Source organism: Lepisma saccharinum, chromosome 18, assembly GCF_977018435.1.
Source record: "Lepisma saccharinum chromosome 18, izLepSacc3.1, whole genome shotgun sequence".
Lineage (NCBI taxonomy): Eukaryota > Metazoa > Arthropoda > Insecta > Zygentoma > Lepismatidae > Lepisma > Lepisma saccharinum.
In genome coordinates, this window is record NC_139246.1 from 42090187 (window position 1) to 42113719 (window position 23533).

General features: G+C 36.2%; 1 protein-coding gene across 1 annotated transcript in view; it reads right to left on the bottom strand.

Moving 5' to 3' along the window:
* Nucleotides 1-220: 220 nt before the first annotated feature.
* LOC146002546 (protein MMS22-like) overlaps nucleotides 221-23533 on the bottom strand; it is a 146993-nt gene continuing 123680 nt past the window's right edge. The window contains exons 18-23 of the mRNA XM_083140471.1: nucleotides 22452-22574; nucleotides 20854-20991; nucleotides 19771-19890; nucleotides 13905-14086; nucleotides 2710-2898; nucleotides 221-743 (exon numbers count right to left, since the gene is read on the bottom strand). Of these exons, the coding sequence (XP_082996597.1) occupies nucleotides 683-743; nucleotides 2710-2898; nucleotides 13905-14086; nucleotides 19771-19890; nucleotides 20854-20991; nucleotides 22452-22574 (813 nt within the window). The 3' untranslated portion in view covers nucleotides 221-682. The remainder of the gene's footprint in view (nucleotides 744-2709; nucleotides 2899-13904; nucleotides 14087-19770; nucleotides 19891-20853; nucleotides 20992-22451; nucleotides 22575-23533) is intronic.

The window sequence follows — 23533 nt, forward strand, 5'->3', positions numbered from 1 at the left end:
ATCAACCAGATGAGTTGTGAAAAGATTCCAAGCTTTCGAGAGCTAATGTCACTCATCTTCAGGGTCTGTCTGTCTACCCTGAAGATGAGAGTGACGTTAGCTCTCGAAAGCTTGGAATCTTTTCCACAACTCATCTGGTTGATAGCCTGAGAGAATATTTTCATTAGAATAATTATTTCAATAACACTGCTTGTTAGAATAAAGTTTTATTATAAACAATAAGAAGGTAAAAAATTACAAATTGTGAATGTATGTTCTTGCATAGGAACTTAAAATTATTTACAAAAATTACACATTTTTCAGAAAGGTCAATAAGAAATGTTTAAATTGATAGCCTAAACATGGTTGAATTATCTTCTTACATAAAATACATATGTAATAATTCTGTGTGACTTTCTAAAAAATATATATATTCGGCTACTGTTTTGCATTCACAGAAGGGTGTCAGCATTCAAAAACTTTATAACACAGGGAAAATAATATCATATACTTTGTTATACTTGAACTGTTATACTTTATTGATGTTTATCAACAGTCTTCTGTAAATAACAACAGTGAGGCACCGACATCAATAGGTGAATAAAGTAATTTTTCACAAAAGGCACACAGAATTATTATACATTTATGTTAGAAAACAAGTGTTTACTTTTTACAATATAATACAATCTATTTTACATATCACTCATACATCATTAAATATATTCTGCAGTCCAAGTGCATTTTCAATCCTCTCCAAACCTTGCCTGAAAAACATAAAAATGATACAGAAAAATTATGAAATAAACAATGTGAAATTTGCACCAATCATATTTTTTTTAATGTTAAATGATATTCAGGATGTGTTAACAGGGTGTCTACAATTTTGTAACAACAAAATTCCCTGACATTTGCTGATTTTCCACACCAAGAACCAAAATTTTTTAGACCAAATCATTAGGACAATAAGTGCACATGTCTGGAAGAAGGTCACTATATTTCAGCTAAACGCACACTTAGAATTCCATTTACCCAAGTACTGGAATATTTACTTTGAATGTAAAGGTAATAATGAGAAGGGAAACTCAACAGTAATTCTCTGTTGGATATGAGGAGGAAAGCAAGTATCAGGGGTAGTTTTTTATGTGATACTTGCCCTGATTAACAAAGAATAGTTTTTATAAAATCATAAATTACTACATAATTATATCGTTTTCAATAATACACTAAAAAAGAGGAGGGAAGGAGTCCAGGAGATAAGGAACCTGTATATGTCCAGAAGTGGAGGAATTAATAAGGCACAGACTCTCACCAGGTACCTGTCAATCACCTGTCAGGCATGGCCGTATTTAGAGGGGGGTTTCTAGGGTTCAAACCCCCCCCGAAACTTCTGACATGTTGGATTAATGGAAGTTCAGAAACCAAAATCTGTAACAAATTTTCAATTTTTTTTCGAAGCATCACAAAAATACATGCAGACAATGTTGAAACGATCGAGGTAGAATTTTCATACATTTGGAATTCAGAAACTTGAGTGAAACAGGATTTATTCTCAGAATCGTAGCCCTCCCGCGACCCCACCATTATCACTTCTGTTGTCATCTTTCCAGTGTTGCTCCCGCGTCACAAGGAATATAGACTGAAGATTCCCTTATGATTGTCCCAAAATTCCCTTTCCAGCTTTTAAATTCCCTGTCCCATAAAGTCGAAAATCCCCCTTGATAGGAGTTCAAACCTAGGATATCCAGTTTTGTAGCGCATTACGTTCGCGATTGAGGTTACAATCCATGCACCAGGCTAAGTTTTTAAAAATAATAACTGGTTCCACACTTTTCAAAATTTCAAAAATTTAATTTTAAAGTCAAACAACAAAAGCTCTATGACTAAAATTTCCATCTAACTTTTAAAGCTTTTCTCTTGAAGGTATCTAAAGTTTAATGACGAAGTATAATAATTGTGCATTTCAGTACACACTGTATGAAACGTAAAAAAAATAATAATAATAAACTTGTGCTGGATATTCACTCATCTGCTGGATTGAGTAAGCCCCCTCAAGGATATAACAATAATATAATAATAATTATTATTAGTATTATTATTATTATGGAATAAAATTGTTTTATTATTATGAAATTTTAATTAGTATTGTACAATTATTGTTATTATTTCTATTATTCAAATTTCTGGCGACGCCCATGGGAACAATTATGAATGAACCCCCCCCGAAATTTTTTCCTGCCTACGGCCATGCTGTCAGGAGATTCCACACTCAGGAATTCCCAACAGGAAATGTCCTAAGATAAGGACTGGAGCCTTCATTGTTCTTTTGTGTATGGACCCTGCACTGGGAGTGTATATATAAGATGATGGTTGTATATTTCATCAATTTATTGTGAATATTCGTCTGAAGAAGACCCTGTTAGAGGGTGGAAACGTTACATTTCTATGTATATTTTTTATACTATAAAAAAGTTTGCCAGCATTTTAATGTTTTATTAACATGGAAACAAGGCTAAACAGTGTTACCAATATTAAAGTAATTGTGAGCGGCACTACAATAATTTTTACACTGATTGTACAACAAATGTTATTTTCTCTTCAAAATAGTATTGGCCAATTTAAGGGCACAATATATTAACATAAATACTGTATATGCCACTTTCATGACTTAGGGTTTACTGACAATGAATAAATGGATGTTTGAAGTGAAGAGACCATTTAGAAGTAGCATACCTGAGAACAGCATCGCAGCCAACTCCTCTCCTCCTCTCCACAACTTCAACTTCTGCCTTGATCTCAGGCAAAGCTAACATCAGAATATCTGGATATTTCTGTGCAAGTGCGTGGAGGAGATGCAATAGCTTTGTTGCAGAAAAAGCTAGGTGTCTCCTAACAAATTGCAGTAACACTGTCTGAATGTCACTGAAAAATAAAATAAATCAGTTCAAAGAATTGATTAATCTGTTTTTAAGGTTAAGCTCTCTCCTCATATGTACATATTGCCTATTTATACAAGCCACAAACTACATAATTTGAGTACAAACGCTGTAGAAAAGTTAAAAAAGGTAAAGTGTTCCCCTGTGTATAGCACCACGCCATGAAGGCGTATAGGGGGTGCGGGGGTAACGCCCCACACTTTCTTGATCCGGTCGTGAGTGGGGGTGATGTGATCAGCATCACGCCCCTGACCGCCTTTACCCCCCAGGGTTTCCCCCAGGTACCCATGTTATTCGACGCTGGGTAGGCGCCGGGGCCGCTTCCACCGTTAGAAAAGTTCCCGGATTTGAACCGGCCGGGGATCGAACCCGGGACCTTGAGCATGGTAGTCAGACGCGTTACCGACTGAGCCACCGCGGCCACAACAGTAACAGTTAATAGTGTTGATAGTGTGTGATGTGAGTGTCGCCTAGTGGCAGGAATGTGAACTCTCAGCTTAACAAAATATACACGTAAGAATACCAAGGTAGAAAAGTTAGGCAAGATGATTTCATATAACCACATAAATCTTCGTAAAAAAAAGTTAACATTGTATTTTAAGTGAACTTTATGCTTGTAGTGTCCAATTGGGACTGGACCAACAGATTAAATGGGATCTGAACCACTGTGCACATGCCTCCACCAGCGATCAAACGTGGGATCATAAATCTTTGTAGACTTCCTTACAGCCAGCAATAGTAGAAATACCAGGTGTTTTATAAATACTTGAGGGGTTACAAAAATGTATTTTAAGTAAGCTTTGGAACTTAATGAAACCAGTCCAGAACGAACGAGGAACGCAAACAGTTCTTACGTGTATATTTTGTTAAGCTGAGAGTTCACATTCCTGCCACTAGGCGACACTCACATCACTCACAGTGTTTTGGTCCACAAGGTCACCGGACCTTACATCATGTGACTTATTTTAGTGAGGTTTCATCAAAGACGTCTCACTGAGGCTGCGTGATATCACAGCCCTAAGGAAGCGTATCATCGCAGCGATAGACACTATCAACACACCCATGTTGCTGCGAGTGTGGCAAGAACTAGACTAACATGTCGATGTGTGCCATGTCACCCGTGGTGCACACATTCAACACTTGTAGGTGTAAAAAAAAAAAAACTGCTTTCCTCATTCGTTCTGGACTGGTTTCATTAACGAAAGTTCAATACTTTACTTGCAATAAATTTTTGTAACCCCTCAGATATTTCTGAAACACCCGGTATAACAAGTGTGCTTCTACTAGCACGCAATTACAACATTTTAACTGAATTACAAACAGGAAACCTATTTAACTTGGAGGTCGTGATCGCCCAATGATGTTGACAGCATTCGCAGCCCCATACGACGTGCACTTCACAAAGTCGAAGCATACAGCACAACAGTGCTTTAGTGCTAGAAGTTGTGATGTTCCTTTATGTGGGAACCACAGGATCACCACGTCACGGTAGATGCCCAAGAGTTATAAGACTCTCCTTTAAGTTGCAGCTACAACGAGCCCTCTCAGAACGTGATGTAGAAGAATTTAAAACATAATTTCTTACCCTTATAAAGTTTATTGTCATTTCATCTTAACTATGACCAATCACAGCGTTACAACACTACTATAGACACAAATACCAACAAAGTCCAATGAATTTTCTCTGGTCAATTATTCCGTAGCTCACATAAAAATCCTATTTTATATTTCACAATTAATCTTCTTCTTCTCATCCTCCATGGTTGTCATGGCAACCCAATCAACAACAGATATATATATCTGTGCCAGACTGGATAATTTTACAAATGTCTAGAAACTGGAAATGATTTCCGCTTCCAGTATCACTTTTAATCACACATACATCCAAAAACTATAAGATTTGATAACACAAACCAATAAGAACAGATTAATGTGAAAATAACAAATTAAACATATTTATATTAAAAATAAACAAGGCGTAGCAAAGTATTGACATCAAAACAAAGTAATGGCAGTCCTAAACAAAGCAAACATTGCATTGTACCTACAGCAACAGTTGCCAAAGTTGACATTTCGGCAGAAAGGGACGCAAGAAATTTCCGACAGTGAGAAGGAAGTGGCAGGTGACATATTAGCATTCTTGCAAGATAGATCAGTGGAATGTGTAGTATCTCCATTGTGAAGACAATGTATACAGCAAGTGCGACAAGGACGAAGTGTGCGTAAGTGAAAGTGACATAGAAACAGATGTCTAGCCGTGTACGAGGTGTATTCAAGTTCTAAGGTCTCCTATTTTTTTTTTTCATTACTAGAAGCAGTTATAGACGTGAGAGTTGTTTGAGAAGAAGCATCCATTCTAGCACGAAACGGCCCATGGGAAGCTAGTGGCACTATCTAACGATGGACATGTTTTTGATGCTGGAAATGACATCACTTACATCGAAAGAACAGCGTGTTATTATCCATTTTCTTCACCTGCGTGGAGTAACACCATCGATATTCATCTTACATTGACTGAGACATGCTGTGGTGGTGTCATGGACGAAAGCAATGTATGTTCATGGGTCTGATAGTTTAAGGGATGTCGAACGTCGTAAGAAAACAAACCAAACGAGCCTCGCCCATGAACTAGATGCCAGTTACTCCATTGCTGAGAAAAGGGATGTTTTGGGACTGTGAAGGCGTTATACTCACGCAACGCTATCCTAAGGGTACCACAATGATGGGTACAAGCTATGGAACTGATTTGAGGACCAAATTGCTTCCAGCATTGCGAAAGAAACTGCCGGAAATGGCTGAAGCTGTGTTCTTTCGTCTGGACAATGCACCTCCTCATTGGGCAGCCATTGTTCAGCTGCTCTTCATGGAAAACAAATTTGAAGTGAATCACATGCTCCGTCCATACTCGCCTGACCTTGCACCTAGTGATTTTTGGCTTTTCCCAACACTGAAGGACTTTCTCCGGGGCAGCACATTTTCCTCTCGTGCTGCTATTGCATCGGCAATTTTCCAAGTGGGGCAAGCAGACCCCTAAAGAAGCGTTCGCGGCGGCTAAGCAATCATGGCGTCGACGTTGAGAAGTGAATGAAGTTTCATTTCATCTCTGATGTGTAAGTTGTTTATGAAAGAAAAAATAGGAGACCTTAGAAGTTGAATGCACCTCGTAGTTCATCATCCACATCAGAGGCACACATTTTATTTGTTGCTCATGCTGCAAAGGTGTGCTTTGAACATATTGTGAACGTCTATGACGTAAAGTGTCTGAAACATCAGAAAAGAAAAAGAAAGATACAATGCAATGAACTGCGCCATTTATTCTAAGCAAGTGAAGGAGAGAAAATCAAACAATCCTTTTTTCTAATTCCCTCAAACACTGGTCCAAGGATTTGATTTTAAAATTTTTGCCCTTCAAAGAAAAGCTCTGTCAGGCATGCACTGGTTTGTTGCAGGTGACATGGTTCTTTCTTCTCACGCTCGTATGCATGGTGCTGCTAGCTGACCAGGGTGGATAAAAATTATTTTTGATGATTAGATATGTTTTTTGTAGAAAGGCTTTCTCTAGTAAAATATTTGAACAGTCTGATTGAAGCAAATAAAAAATTATATGTAAATATACATTTTTCTGTTTCTGATACTGTATATATGAACCTACTACGGAAATGTTAACTTTTCTTCCAGTGAAAATAAAATATTCGGGATGTACTCTATAATTGTAACTTAAAATATTTTCATAGTCTTCGTAGCTGAAGTTTGGAAATTTTTTTTAATGATAGTTTGCAATATATCAGTGCCATGTTTATATACAGTTTAATGATAATGACACTATGTACAGTTTAACATGAATAGAATTTTGTATATTTTTCCTCGCAAAATGTTTGTAATTTTCGCCTATAAAAATTATTGAATTTTAAATCAAGAGAAATGTAAGTGTGTTTAATTTACATATTACTTGTACATTTCCTTTTACGAGTTTCACCCCATCAATACATATGTATTTTGTGTCCTTTCTTAGAGCCTAATAAACACAAATAAATTATTATGAGATTAATGTACTTTCAGGAAAGGTGATTCTGACATCTACAAAATCCATATGTACATAATTCTATAAATGATTTCTTAAAGTGAATTAAATAAATGATTTTTTTAAATCACCTGATTTAAATCGCGATTTAAATCAAACCACCTTGTAGCTGACACAAGTCTTTTTCTTCCTATTCCATTAGTATGGACACGGTAGTTCCATCTTCGGCCACACATTGCGATTTTGTCACTGTGGGATCCTGGTCTTATTGTCTGCATCTGTGGGGAGGTATTCACGTCCACTCGTGTATGCCGATGGGCTTTTTTGCAGGTGCTTAAAGTTCGCATTTGGGTTTGAGAGTTTCGTGGATGAGGTGGGCAGGCACGTATTTTTCTAATGGTAGGGATCCAGGCTTTATTGAGCGCTCCAGGTTTGCTGTTAGTTAATAATCATTTCCGTATCACATATAGCTAGGGCTCTTGGCATGGAGGGCTAGTCTGATTTTGTCAGCCCCCACATATTTTGAGACAATGATCTTAATCTCTTGATGGTTCTGAACACAGTATTTCAGCCGGTGGTTTTATTCGCTTATACTCTGTTGTAGCCAAAGAGATAAGATGAAAAAGTGACCAGCTTACATAATAGGGTATCTTCCAAAATAACAAATCCCAAATTCTTCACTTTTCATGACTTTTTCTTGACCTTCTGTTCCTTTTTTATAAACATTTATTTAATCGCTCCCTACTTAGGTATAGTTGGAAAGTAAGACAAATATATATTTTTATTCAATGAAAAACCCTACCACAAGGCCGCTTTAGATACAAAACCATGCATACAAGAATGTAATTCTTAAGAAACAAAATGACAAAAATCTTAACCACAACTCAATACAATTTTAGAATTTTCAATTATTCAATTTTATTAAATCCAAGGACAGATATATAACAATGTAAATTCACTGTAATGCAAAAATTAGCAAAAATTCTTGACCACCAGCATAATTTCGTGACTTTTTCTTAACTTTTTCTCATGACTTTCTTGACAATCTTGACTGGTAGACACCCTGAATAAGGATGTGAATGAACCATTCAAATCCAACGGTTATAATTACAGTTATGAATTTTATCGTCTAAAAATCACCAAAATATGACAAATTAAAAAGTATAAATTTGTTTTTTGATAAGATTACGAAAAGGAATGGTTGGACCTAAAGGAAATCGGTAAGGATGGAAAAGATTGGATTGATTTTGTCCAGGTTAGGAACAGATGGAAGGCTAGAGACTTAGTTAAGTTAGTTAATATTGGCAACATTATACTTGCATAGAACACCAGCATACTCCTCTGTTCTGACTGTTGCCCATAGTGCACACCAAGGCAATGGGAGAGGAAAGTAGTGTTTATAACAGTTTTTAGGAAGGAGTTAATGACAGACAGACAGACAGATTTCCACCTCAGGTCACACTAGCATTAGAGTAAAAGCAATTTCCTCACCCCAAAAGCACTCTTCCTCCCCTACCTTGCATATTTGGTAGGTTGCAGAACTAAGAATATACCGGATGTTTCATAAATAATTGATTGAAGGGTTACAAAAATTTATTGCAAGTATTGAACTTACATTAATGAAAAAATTCAGAATGAACAAGGCATGCGAACAGTTTGTGCAAGTGTGTTTTGCTAAGTTGAGAGATCACATTCCTGCCGCTAGGCGACACTCACATCACTCAGTGTTTTGGTCCCCAAGCTCACTGAACCTTACACGTGTGACTTATTTTTGTGGGGTTTCAACCAAGACAGGGTATTCAACCCACCGATGCAGTGATATTACAGACGTAAGGGAGAATATCATCCCAGCGTTAGACAACATTGACAGGCCCATGCTGATGCGAGTGTGGAAAGAAGTACACTATGTTGTCAATGTGTGCAGTGTAACCCATGGTGGACACATTGGTAGGTGTCAAGCAAAACTCTACGCGTTCTTCCTTTGTTCCGGACTGGGTTCATTAACGTAAGTTCAACACTTTACTTGCAATATATTTTTGTAGCCCCTCAATTATTTCTGAAACATCTAGTATACTTCGAGAAATTCACCAATTTGGGTGAGTATTGAAGGAGGACTGAAATCCACTTTGGAAATAGCTAAGTGTACAAAGTGTATACATTGAAAAGATGAAAATATGATATCCAAAAAATTGTAGAAATATAATCAATTACATACAAATGGCCAAATATTAGGGAAGGACCGACATGAAATTCTTGCCTATACCAATAAAGTACAGATATAAAATTTACCAATATCAATACCGATAACTGATATTCTACTGATCCAATATAAAATTCCGAATGGTCCTTGAAGAATCTCTATGGTTCATTGACCTCCTTAATAAATAAATGTTACCGGATGACTGCAATGCAAAAGAAGCTGCATACAGACATATTTTTTAAAAAAGTAGGCCATGTAGTCTATGGGTCAAGTGGACAAAATCAAGAACTTGGTATAATTTGGTGGTACTAATTTTCCTTTATGTCACAGTTATATGGGTGTGAATAGATGCCAAAGAACCATGATTGCCATTTCAGAGTGGTACCAAATAGAAATGGCGGCCAATCCAAGATGGCGGATGTTGACATTTGAAAAAAAAAAAACAATTATATCTCTGAAACTAATTGTTCGATTTCAACGATCTTTCTTTTTGTTCAAATGAAAGCTCAAGACGTGTTCTATATTTAATATTATCTTAGGTTTTTCGATAGAAGCAACCATTAAATAGTTAATCACAGCTTAGTAAAAAAAATCATATTTTTAGTAATAATTTTATCTTTATCATTAATTTACTAATAATCTAGGCATCTGAGAAGAAAGTATTCCAAATAAAAATTGTAACGTAAATGCTTTTCTTTAATTTGACATTTCACACATGATGGTTTTGACCTCAGAATTTATATAAAACGAATGAATTATGTAGTGTGTGCAATGAATTCTGAATTCTTCCAGCAGGAAGTGTCCTTAGTCTTATTTCATTACATCTATTGTAACTGGTATTGACTATTGAATAGTATATATTATTATATACTAGTATATATTCATGTAATAACATTTAATAATAATAATACTTTTTATTATTATTATTAGTTGTTACTAACTAGCCATGAATTTTGTTTAAATGTTACCTGTGTTCATGGAAGAATGTTACTGATTGAAATTAAAATTTTGGATGTGTCAGCAGTTGGGCAATTTGCACCCATCACAAGCCCCTTACAGTAGATAAAAAATCACCACGCAACTTTCTAAAATTTACTTGCACAGGGTGAAAACCAAGACTGTATTGGGGCACTCAGCATATACGTATATGGGCAAAACACAGGACAACACACAGCCAGACAAAGGTAGCCTCCCCGATGGCTTAGTGGTAATGCCATCACCTTGTAATAAAGAGGGCCCAGGTTTGATACCCTGTGGAGGCACATAGTGGTTCAGATCCAACTTTAAACTGTAGGTCCATTCCCGATTTGCCTATATGTGCATAAAGTGGACTAAAAACAAAATCTCAAATCATACAAACCTACAAAGGATTAACTGCCATACGTCAAGATGCCAGAGCCTCTTTGTCCTGCCTGACTGCAGTTGCTTAGGTGAAGTGCGTGGAAATGAGGTTAACTTTTGGTAACACTGTTAAGCCTTGTTTCCATGTTAATAAAATATTAAAATGCTGACCAAGACAAAATTTGTTCTATAAAAAATATACACTAAAAATGTAACGTATCCACCCTCTTACAGGGTCTTCTTCAGACGAAGATTCACAATGAATTTATTTATTGTTAACAAATTTTGCCTTTGTCAACATTTTAATGTTTTATTAACTTTTGGGTGTGCCAGAAGAACAATATAATACACTCAAACTCTTTAATTAGTTATTACAACCGAAATGTCTGCTTTCAAGAAAGTAAAAATCTACATAAATGGAACACAGGGCAGAGAAGTATATGCAGGGAGTTAGCATCACTGAATGAAGTGCATCCACAAAAAGACATAGACCATTTTGTATAATGTTGCCCTGAGCAAAAATTTGGAATGACAAAAAAATGCATTATTTATCAGATGAATTATTAGCGACTAAAATTTCATCGCATCTGTCGAGCCAGTTTTACTAATATCAAGTCCTTAAGAAGACTGGAAGCAGACGCTTCATCCTCCCATTTGTTTTCTGAAAGTCCTTGCTCATGAGAGCATGCTGAGAAACGCTCGAAACAGACTCATAGATGAATACAATATAGACCATACAGAGGAAACATCAAGTGAGGCTGGCTCTTCCTATCGCTCATTAGAATATTCTTTTTAAAAAATTATCTACATGCTTGCAACAAAGGTCTACTACAGTTATTCGGAGGAAACAAGGAAGTACATTGCAATCAATATTAGTTCATTGTATACAAGATTACATAGTTTGAAAAAAAAATTGTGGGCAATTGTTCCATACACAATGCTGTATCTATTTCTCAATGTTTGGTGTGGTTACATTTCTGGCCTACGTGATTTAAAATTGAAACTAACTAGAAGTTTCCAGGCACTCTTGCTAGGAACAATGACTATGAAATTCATGTAAAGCTAGTGGGATGATGGAGGCCAGACTTGGAGACAAGATTTTTCTACACCTTTCACATCTTTCTTTGTGTTTTTAGCAGCTTCATTAATAGGGTTTCCCCCTATCTTAGCCAAAATGTGCTCTTCTAATATGATATACGTCCTCAGGTAGTTTACAAGTAGCAAATCCTAAGTCAATACTGGAAAAAAACTGAGGAGGAACCAAATTCTTTGTGTAAGTTATAATGGAAACTTTTCTTTTCAAACTCTTTTATTTCATCGTCATCATCCTTTAAATTTGTTTTGAAAAGAAGTAATTTTGAGGATGAAGCTTCAAATTAAAGAATACATTTTCTTGGATAAAATCACATACAAGTAACTTTTTACATTTTTTTTCTCATTCCAAATTTCTGCTCAGGGCAACATTATACAAAACTGTCTATGCCTTTTTGTGGATGCACTTCATTCGGTGATGCTAACTCCACACATATAATGTACTTCTCTGTTAAAAATACCATTTATTTCAATATTTATTGCAGGTAACCTAACATTTGGTCCATCTTCTCTTTAGATAGAGTTTTACTTTCTTGAAGTAATAAACTAATAAAAAGTACAAGGATGATATAATGTTATTCTGAACACACTCAATGTTAACCTCATATTCCATTCACTTCATCTTAGCAATTGCAGTCTTGCAAACCAATGAGGCTCTGGCAACTGGACCTATGGCCAGAATAATCCTTTGTAGGGTTGTATGTTTTGATTTTTTGTTTTAGTCCACTTTATGCACATATAGGTATATTTGCCTCCATAGGGTATTAGACCCTTGATTACAAGGCGACGGCATTACGACTAAGCCATTGGGGAGGCTACCTTTGTATGGCTGCGTGTTGTCCTGTGTTTTGCCCATATACGTGCTAAGTGTCCCAATACAGCCTTGGTTTTTACCCTGGGCAAGTAAATTTTAGAAAGACGCATGGTGATGTTTTATCTGTTGTAACTGGCTTGGGCCTTATAATGTGATGTTGCAAATAGCCCAAGTGCTGATGCATCCAAAATTTTAATTTCAATCAATCAGTAACATTCTTCTATGAACACCACTAACATTTAAACAAAATTCATGATTATTTAGTACTACAACAACAACTAATAATAATAATAACAACAACAACAATACTAATAATGACAAGTATTATTATTATTAAATGTTATTACATGAATATAACAACAATATATACTATTCAATAGTCAATGCCAGTTACAATAGGTGTAATCAAATAAGACTAAGGACACATCCTGCTGGAAGAATTCATTGCACACACTACATAATTCATTCGTTTTATATAAATTCTGAGCGCAAAACCAACAAGTGTAATATGTCAAATTAAAGATAAGCATTTACGCTACAATTTTTATTTGGAATACTTTCTTCTCAGATGCCTAAATTATTAGTAAATTGTTTCAAGGTGACTGCAGTGCAAAAGAAGTTACATATTTAGACATTTACTTTATTAGAAAGTAGAGCACAGAGATTATCCATACAAATTACAACAAAATGGCAGAATTTTGCACTAATTTATCAGATATTTATTGATATATCGGATCGGTAAAATAATCGGTAATTTTACCAATAAACCGATATGCCTATATTGGCTGATACCGATAGAGTACCGATTAATCAGTCCCCATCCCTAGTATATATCCATAAAATTATAACAAAATGGCAGATTATTCCACTAAACTATAAGCTATTTATAGGTATATCGGATTAGTAAAATTATCGGTACCTTTACTGATAAATCAATAAACCGATATGTCTATATTGGCTGATATCAATAGACATGGGCATCCACGGGAGGGGAAATCAAGGTAATTTTTCCCCAGGGAGGGAGGACAAAGGAGGCATATTTTCCCCCATAATAGGGATGCCCCTCAAAAAACACTATTTAAGTCTGAAATTATCATGTTTCTTCAATGAATTTATAATAATTAACATAAAATACCACGACTGAAATGAAATTATGTGTGAAATATATAACTTTTAGATGGACATTCATTTTCCAGGACCTTTTGGACGTCCATGCCAATCGAGTACCGATTAATCTTTCCCATCCCTACCAAATATACACAAACATATGCCCCAGTGAAGCACTTTCATTTTATTTTATTTTTTTGTATATTTCATGATCTTATCATTAAAAGCTGTGAAGAAAATTATAGCCATCATCAAAAAGTCAGTTTCAATCCTACATGCATATTTCTTGTCTAGAAAGAAATAAGATGGAAAATTAAAACATGTGGTTGAAGAATACTGTACTTTAGAATACCATGCTATCTCTTTTCACTTAACTTTCCTTTAATACATGCAACATGACATGCAGGTAACACATACCTGCTGCAAACACTGGAACCATTTTTCATTATTAACTGAAGAAGTTCCCAACCTTGCTTCTTAATGTTCAGGTCTTCAATGAATAAAAGTAATTCCATCAAACTAAGAAGTACGTTGGCAACTATTAAACTGAATACTCGTTGCTTTCTCAGGTTTACAATATCCAACAAAATCTTCAGAGCCTGGGAATAACAGAAACAATAGAATCAATCAATGATTTACTTCTTATTCAGTACAGATGGATCTGATAAGAGGATAATAGTATGTCAAATCATTGACAAAAACTGCCAATAACTTAACCAATATTATATAATTAATTAATTTAATAATATTAAAAATGAATAATAGACACATGCATATTTCGTTTTTGACGAAAACTAGAAATGTGAAATAACATGCTGTAATGTTGTTCATTTTTCATGTTTCTGAAAGGTGAGAGGTGCATTTTTCTACCCTGTTTTGTCACGAAATGATGCAAAATTAACTGCGAAATGACTCTAACATGAAATTTAGAGTTTATTTATTGACGCTACACTTTCTGAAGTTTGAATTATCCTATGATTCACGGAAAATTGATTAATTCTGCTGTAAATATTTGAGAAGAAAAAATTGACTTTTTATACAGGAATAAACTTAATACTCTTGTAGCTACATGATGGGCCAAAAGTCTTAGGACAGTCGAATAAAATAAAAAATATGCGACAGACAGGAATTTCGAGGTGTCAGAAATTAACATTAAAATGTCTTTAGTGCGTCAGTAACCCATCGAGATCAAAGTGATGTCTAGGAAGAGAAGTTCGCATGCCATTGCACATAATTTTAATCGGATACATCCTCGAAGAGCTGCGAATTACAAATGGTTGTCACAAACAATTACAGTGTTGAACAATTGAATTCATTCCGTTGAATGAAAAGTCCTCCACAGTGAAAATGCTAATGTTTCTGTTAATGGTGAAGTTAATAAACAGAATATGCGACACTTGTCATCTGATAACTAACTTTGGACAGAAACTGTCGCATAACATTCCCCTAGTGTTCTGGTGTTCCACCCTACTGAAGAAGAAACTGTAAAAAGTTCCTTCTTCCGTAAGCAAGGATGATAAAACCGGTTCATTTAACAAATGCAAGTAGCCCTAAGGTTCTGTCGAAGCAAAATGGACTAACCAATCGTGTTCCACATAGCATGCCACACCATTAACTTACCAGCACTAACCATTCGGTTGTTATCTGTCCAAAATGGGTTTTCAGATAAAAAGCATCGAATATTCCGTTTATGGACTTCCTTATGAACATGAAAATTAGCCTCGTCACTGTGAAGGACTTTTCATTCAATAGAATCTTCACACTGTAATTGTTCGAGACAACCATTTGTAATGCGCAGCACTTCGTGGATGTATCTGATAAAAATAGTATGCAATGGCATGCGAACTTCTCTTCCTAGATGTCACTTTGATCTTGATGCATTACTGATGCGCTAAAGACATTTTAATGTTAATTTCTGACACCTCGAAAAGGAGCAAATTGATACAAGAATTCAGTCATAAGTATTTACTGGTTGAAAATACATCGAAAAACTTTCACCATTGCGTTTCTCGTGAAATTATAGCCTGATTTGATATATCATATCACCCCTTCCCATTTGAAATTTTGAAGTTGAATCCAAGATGGAGGATTTCAAGATGGCCGCCGTAAATGCGGTATGGTCTATGACATTTTCCCCTCGCCTATAACATGTGTAGGGACATTTCATTCCTGTCTGTGCGTATTTTTTACTTTATTCGACTGTACTATGACTTTTGGCCCACCCTGTACATAAATGTGCTACTAGAAGGGATATGTTTATTTTGTTAAGTGCAGTTTTAAAATCAAATTTAAAATTAAATTCACAATTTTAAAACCAAAATGACATTTTATATACAACTTTCGATCCGATTTTTCACCACTGTAACACCGAAATTTTATTATACTGTATTTACTGCTTTTGAACCCGAAATTGACTGTTTTTGTACCCAAATTTTGCTTCTTTATTTAACAAAATTACGTGCCTCTAATATCAAATCATTGATAAAAACTGCCAATAAATTTACCAATATTATATAATTATTATACAAATAACCATAACTTGCACCTAGCTAAAGAAGACTCATTAAATAATTGCTTCATGACTATTCTTATGGAGAAAGTTGATTTAAAATAAAAATGAATAACAAACAGAACTTTTATCACAGTTATACAATTATATTATACAACCTCTGACAATAAAGTTCGGTGAATGATCCTGAATATCGAAAGTAGACGAATTCTTAATGAAACCTACCTTACTGTCCTTCGAAGTAGTCCCCTCCCATGGCTATGCACCGTTGAGAACGGCTGCACATGTCCTGGAAACTTTTAGAAACGTCTTCTTTCGGGATGGTGTTCAAGACCCTCGTCACGTTCCGTTGGATGTCCGGAATATCCTCATATCTCTGACCTTTGAAAGCGATTTTGAGGCGTGGGAAGAGAAAGAAATCTGGAGGATTCAGATCCAAATTTCTTGCATTGCATTGCTACAGAGGATGAGAGCTGGTGTGTGAGGTACGACCCTGAAACGAAACGCCAAAGCATTGAATGGCGTTCTCCTGCATCACCCCATCGGAAGAAGGTCAAGGCGTAAAAATCACGCATCAAGATGATGCTTATCACTTTCTTTGACAGTGATGGCATGATCCACAAGGAATTCCTGCCGGAGGGAACAACAATTTTTCCGCCTTGGCCTTCTTCCGACGGGGTGATGCAGGAGAAAGGCATTCCATGCTTTGGCGTTTCGTTTCAGGGTCCTACCTCACACACCAGCTCTCATCCTCTGCAGCAATGCATTGCAAGAAATTTGGATCTGAATCCTCCAGATTTCTTTCTCTTCCCACGCCTCAAAATCGCTTTGAAAGGTCAGAGATTTGAGGATATTCCGGACATCCAACGGAACGTGACGAGGGTCTTGAACACCATCCCGAAAAAAGACGTTTCTAAAAGTTTCCAGGACATGTGCAGCCGTTCTCAACAGTGCATAGCCATGGGAGGGGACTACTTCGAAGGACAGTAAGGTAGGTTTCATTAAGAATTCGTCTACTTTCAATATTCAGGATCATTCACCGAACTTTATTGTCAGAGGTTGTATATTCATGTCAAGTGGTGTAGCAATGGTTGCTCAGTTATTTTATAAATACAATTTTGTTCATATTTTGGGAAATGAGAGACGCGGTAGTAAATAATTACAGAGAAACTTAGTATTCACATTTTCTGTGAAGCTGTTTTTAGTTGTTCTATGAAAAATAAATCCTAACGTACCACCGGACTTGTAAAACATATCAAATACAAGTCATAAAATTGACAAAGTACATATCAAACAGAAGTGCTCACACTCATACATACTAAAATCAAGGAAACGCATGCCATTATGCACTTTCAACCTGAAGTGAACATTGATACAGGACAAGCACACATGCATGGATTCCTCTACTGCAGCAATTAACACCAGAGAACAGCAGATGACACGGGCACAAGTGGATAGGTGCCAACAGCGCACCTAGCGGCAGTCAAGGAACAAACAACACCAGAAGCGCACCAAGTTCCAATGACCGAAATCAATAGAACAACTAAAAGCAGCTTGAAGGAAAAAGGTGAGTACTAAGTTTCTCAATAATTACAATTTTGTGGTACAAATTTTACAATGTCAGACCTTTGCAGAAATTATTTGAGCTATTGTTAGTCATAGCAACCACAATTGTTTTGAAATATATGTATAGGATGAATTTTGTAATATATACACCATGAAATAAATGCTATTTGATCATATTTTTCTGACTTTTACCATTCCTGCTATTATTTCAATTTAATTTGGCATTGCCACATATTATGTTCTCATGGTAGTACTTACAGCACTGTCAGGTAGATACATACTAGTGCTTAGGTAGATACAGATATAAGGAAGTGTTAGTTTGAATTCAACTGATTATACCTATTTATCTTGTAGTCTACGATTGTTACAAGCATAAAAACACAGTATTTTGTTGTGACGGTGGCGTTTCAGAACACATGTTCCTTTCATCAAACATTTATTTTTAGTTTGATGAAAGATACAGTTGTAACAATGACTAAAAATTTTCAAGGCTGACAGAAGGCAAGAAACCAGGTGCCATTTTAAAAATAACAAAAATGACATTTCGAAGATCACTTGATCAGTGTTGCAGCCTTGGGATCATTTTATAAATAACATTTGATACTTCATGAAAATTTGAGCTGTATACAGTCTGCCCTTTAATTTTGGTCGGACTTATAAGGTTTTCATTTGACTCTCCCTCACACGTTTCCAGATTTTACATTTTTCTGCATTATGCATGCAATCTTGACAGTCCCAACATAGCAAAATGTTTCCTCGATTTTAATTTTTTTGAGCTTGGTCACCTGAAATACATAAATTCGAGATAATTCTTGAAGCTTTCCTGGTGGCGAATATTGAAGAGGTTTTCTTGGGCAATCAGCCAGGTGATTTCCAGATAGCCTTCCAAGCTTTCGAGAGCTAACGTCACTCATCTTCAGGGATTGAAGTGCAGAGATATCTCAGGGTGAAGTTATATGCATTTGGTGTGGGAGGGGTCCGATGTAGGTGGCGTTTCTTCGACGTCCGCACTACCAGTCGACTACCACTAACCAGGCTGGGTACACTTCGGGTCCTGTGTCCTTCATCCTCATCACATGCAAATCGGACGAGACCTTAGGACACAGCGTATACAGGAAAACTACTCACACCGACCTATACCTCAACGCCAATAGTTTTTACCATCCAACGCAGCAATCAACCATACTCTCGACATTGTTTCACCGAGCCATCACCATCAGCAACACCGAGCACCTTCAAGAGAAAATAAGACACCAGCGCACAGGTTTCAGACAGAATGAATACAGTGAGGGCATCATCAACAAGACACTAGAGAGAGTAACACACAAGAAGAACCAACGAACAAACCCGGACCCACTTGGTAACCAAGACGACAAGAAGTTAGCCATCGTCCCATACACTGGAAACCTCTCCCTGCAGTCATCAACCACATTCTTTTAAAACACATCATCAAAACGAACCACAAACTGCCACCGAAAGTCAGAAGCCGACCTCAAAACTGTAAATATGACCTAGGACAGAAGACAACCAGGGTTTACCGTATCATCTGTTCGTGCGGTAAACTTACATTGGACAAACGGGGAGGACAATACAGTAGAACAGTGTTGCAAAGAACACGCCAGCTACATCAAGAATTTTCATCCAGAAAAATCAGGGTTAGCAGAACACCTCATCCAGGAGGGCCCTAGAATTGACTTCACAACCACCAAGATCATCAATAAATCATCAAATTACTGGGATCGTCTTATCAAAGAAGCAATAGCCATTCACGGGGAAAAGGAAAACCTCAACAGGGACACGGGACTCAAACTGGACCCAGCCTGGTTAGCGATAGTCAACTGGGAGTGCATGTCGGATAAATGCCACCTGATTGGCCCGCCACCTACACCAGACCCGTCCCATAACAAATACATATAACTTCACCCTGACATATCTCTGCACTTCAATCCCTGAAGATGAGAGGTGATGTTTAGCTCTCGAAAGCTCAGAAGCCTATCTGGAAAACACCTGGCTGTTTGTGTGAGAAAACCTCTATAATAAAAATCGAGGTTCTTCTAAGTTCAAAACACATGATTGACTTTAAGATAATGTCTTGAAGTAATTACTCACACAAAGATCATAAAGAGTATATTCTAAACAACCAAGAACTTTTACAAATCTGAAATGAAGGCATAGTTCTAAAATTTGTATGCTATACACAACAAATACCTGAGTAACATAGTTAGGTGCAGCTCTACCTCTGGGAGTTAAGAATGTGGTAGCTATGACATGAAGAGTAAATGATAATCCATCTTCTAATTTAGGATTTTCCAAATCTTCAAAGCAATCCTATTGACAAACAGGAAAAAAAAAGATACATTAGATTAAGCAAAAACACACACACATATATACTTGTAAATCTGGTTAACCCTTGAGTTCCAATCTGTACCAACATTTCAAGGTTTACTTCTATGATTGTCTTTTGCATTATGCATGCAATCCTTTGTGTACTTTACTATGCCATGGTCTGCCTATTTGTTCCGATCACTGTGTCTCCAACTGTGTTGTGTCTTGTTGGTAACCATTTGAAGTTCATGAGTGGTCTTGTAGACATCACCCAAATTCATGCAAAGTGTGGGAAAAACAAAATTAGTGACATTGTAAATTATTGTTATGAGATTTCTGGTATGGACATTAGAGACCAAAGAACAAACTCTAAAACTTTAAGTGAGTCTTTGCAGGACTTAAGACATTTAAACACTACAAAACGTTTACTCACACTGGAATATATATTCATTGTACATTAAAAATAGTGCTCTCAGATTATACTGTATAAAAACATCAATTTCTAAGAGTAGTGAATTTTATTTAAAAAGTTGAAAATTGTATGTTTTTGAATTTTACTATACTATATTAAACATTTTTACTAATGGCCTGTTCTGCCAAGCTTTGCTAAATTTTTAGACATGATAAATTGACTTAACACTGCATGAACAAATCAGCGCATCCTTCTCTTCCAATTGTTTGTTAAGTTGAAGAGAGCATTAGCATTGCTATTAAATTGCTAGTCACAAGAAATATGACTGAAACGCATTGACTTAGTACATGAATGTGTGCGTGTGGCAAAATTTGTCCATAGTTGTTCTTAATTTGAGGCTAATTCACTAAATGTCACGTCATTTATTTTTGTTGTTTGTCATGTTATGTTGTTGTGAAGGATTTCGTAAGCTTCTTTTATGGAACATAAATTTGATTTGTCACATTATATTGAGATTTGGTCACAAATAAGATGAAAGCGAAACAAAATCTTACCACTATGGGATGAACTGAAGCACAGGTTCCTCCCTTCCTACCAGTCAACCTTGGAAGATACAGGATTATAACATCTTTTAAGGTGCGTCCTATGTAGGGATCTTGCTTTGGTTTCAGAAGTGCCAGCCCTTTAATAAACTAAGAACGAAATACATTTGTACTGAAAATAAAAATACAGGATAGGCTATGTGATACACACTTTCAAAGTTTAAATGTTCTAAGAAATATAAAATATTGCAAAATTTCCATGAATTATGTGCCAAGAGTGTATCTTGAAATTAAATTACATCTGTTTCTGGACAATTTGAATATGTTCAAGGATTCATGTAGGTTTAGTTCAAATCTGTATCTAATGAGATTTCACAGTGAAGCGGTATGTAACATGTCACTTGGGAAAGAACAAGTCCTTTCAACTTTTCACACTCTAGGAGCATGGAACACTGTAATCCTCAAATGTCATGTGTTGTCTCTTCAGTGTGAAATCTTCCTTATTGATTGTCATATATCAGCTTAGCTACTTAAAACTTACTTAAAGGTTCAATTTACAGATTCTGCTTTCAAAGAGTAACTTCTTTTATCAAATCTATATATAAAAACAAGGTTCTTACCTATCCTGCCAACAATATCAGGGGTCCCAGGTTTGAATCCCGGCCTGGGCATGGGTGTTTGTGAGTGTCCATTCATCAATTTCATCATATCGTCACATCCTCAACTTCATGATTAACCAAAATTGGCAGAAAAGTGAAGTAAAATAAACCAAATCAATCAACCAATAAATTATTCTGCTCACACAAATGTCCTGACTTCTATTTTTAAATGCATTCCGAGACAATTCACTAGTGATTTAACTAATTTCAACTCTATTCAATTTTACCAAAATCTAACACCATGTATTGGATAGTTACATTTGACCTAACTAACAACAAAGAATTACAAAAAAAGTATAAACACTTTTTTTTTTAGTTTGTGCGGTTCTTGTAATTTTAACTGTATGTTTTCAGAGTGTAAATATGAAATCAATCCTTCTTGAAACAAACATCATACTGTTATGTATTGTCTCCATATATGAGTTGCCAGCTCCGTGGCAGAGTGGTTAGCACATTGTGCTACGACACCAGGGGTCCTTGGTTCGAATCCTGGCTTGGGCATGGATGTTTGTGAGAGTCCATTCATAAAAACGAAGTAAAATAAACCAAATCATTCAATCAAACAATATATGAGCATCTGTTGTAGCAAATTAGCATTTGTACAAACATATGAAAAATGTCTGTACAAATACATTTGTCTTTTCTTAATTTACATCACTTTTCTTGCTCTTTTGGCTAATTGTGATGAGGATAAATAATAAATTAATGAAACTGATGAAAGGATATTCATAAAGTAAGACACGTGACCTTCCCAGGACTCAAACCTGGAACTGTTGGGAGTGAGTTGACAGCTTAACATGATTGGCCACAGGCAGCAAATGTGCAAATACAAATTTATTTCATACTCTATGATGCCTTTTTAAAAAATCATACGTTGATTTCCTTGACTTTTCTAAGTTTTCCAGGATATTGAGGTCAGTTGGAAATTGAAAAAGTATGTGTGTTACTTACCAATGGTAAAGATTTTTTTAAAGCTGCAGATATGTTTCCATGGAGGGAACTTTCCATATCATACACTGTGCGTGGAAGGAGCAGCAATCCTATTAACACAGGGAGCAAACATTTAGTGTTTGACTGTCAGGAAAAAGAAAAATACATTAGTTAATTGTGCAATTTTCAGGTACACTTCATAGTTTATGCTGCAAGAAAGTAATACGAGGGATGATTGGAAAAAAAAATAATGCAAAGCCTGCAAGCTCCAGTAGGTATTTATTAGATGGATACAAACGGACTCACGTGAAAGGATACTTCATACACCACTTCTCTACATAGTCTCCTCCCCGCTTCAGGCATTTATCTCAGAGCTTTACGAAGTTCATGATGCCTGTCTCATAGAAATTGGGGCCCAGCCCTTACTTCGTGCGCACATCATCATCCGAGTGAAATCAGCATCATTGCTGCGCCTATGAACAGTGATTCAGAGAAAGAGGCCCAGACTTCTCATCACAAGTCTTATGCTTTATGTCCACATGGCTCCATATTACACATGACATCCTGGTGAGTTTTGGGTGGCATGTGCTCCAACATTCACCATACAACCTGGACCTTGCTCCTAGCAAATGCCATCTCTTTACTCTTTGAAGAAGCATCTCAGAGGATGCTGGTTTCACTCGGATGGTGTTGTGGAGCACAAAGTAAGAACTGGGATCCGACAACAAGACCCTGAGTTATCCGAGACAGGCATCGTGAAGCTCGTGAATCTCTGGGATAAATGCCTGAACCGGGGAAGATACTATGTTGAGTAGTAGTAGTGTGTGAAGTATCCTTTCATGTAAGTCCATTTGTATTCGTCTGATAAATACCTACTGGAATTTACAGGCTTTGTATTCTTTATTCTTCGATCGTCCCTTGTACAATATAGTGCTAAGAACAGGCTTTTATTATGAAATTAGTAGAAGTAGTGTTCTTAAAACTAGTGCTGAGGCTAATGACACTAACAGTTTTTTTTTATCAAAAACTCCCAATACGAATGGTATCAATATCGGAAACTACTGATTGGAATTTAATCAATGATATTGTCCGACACTTTTCTG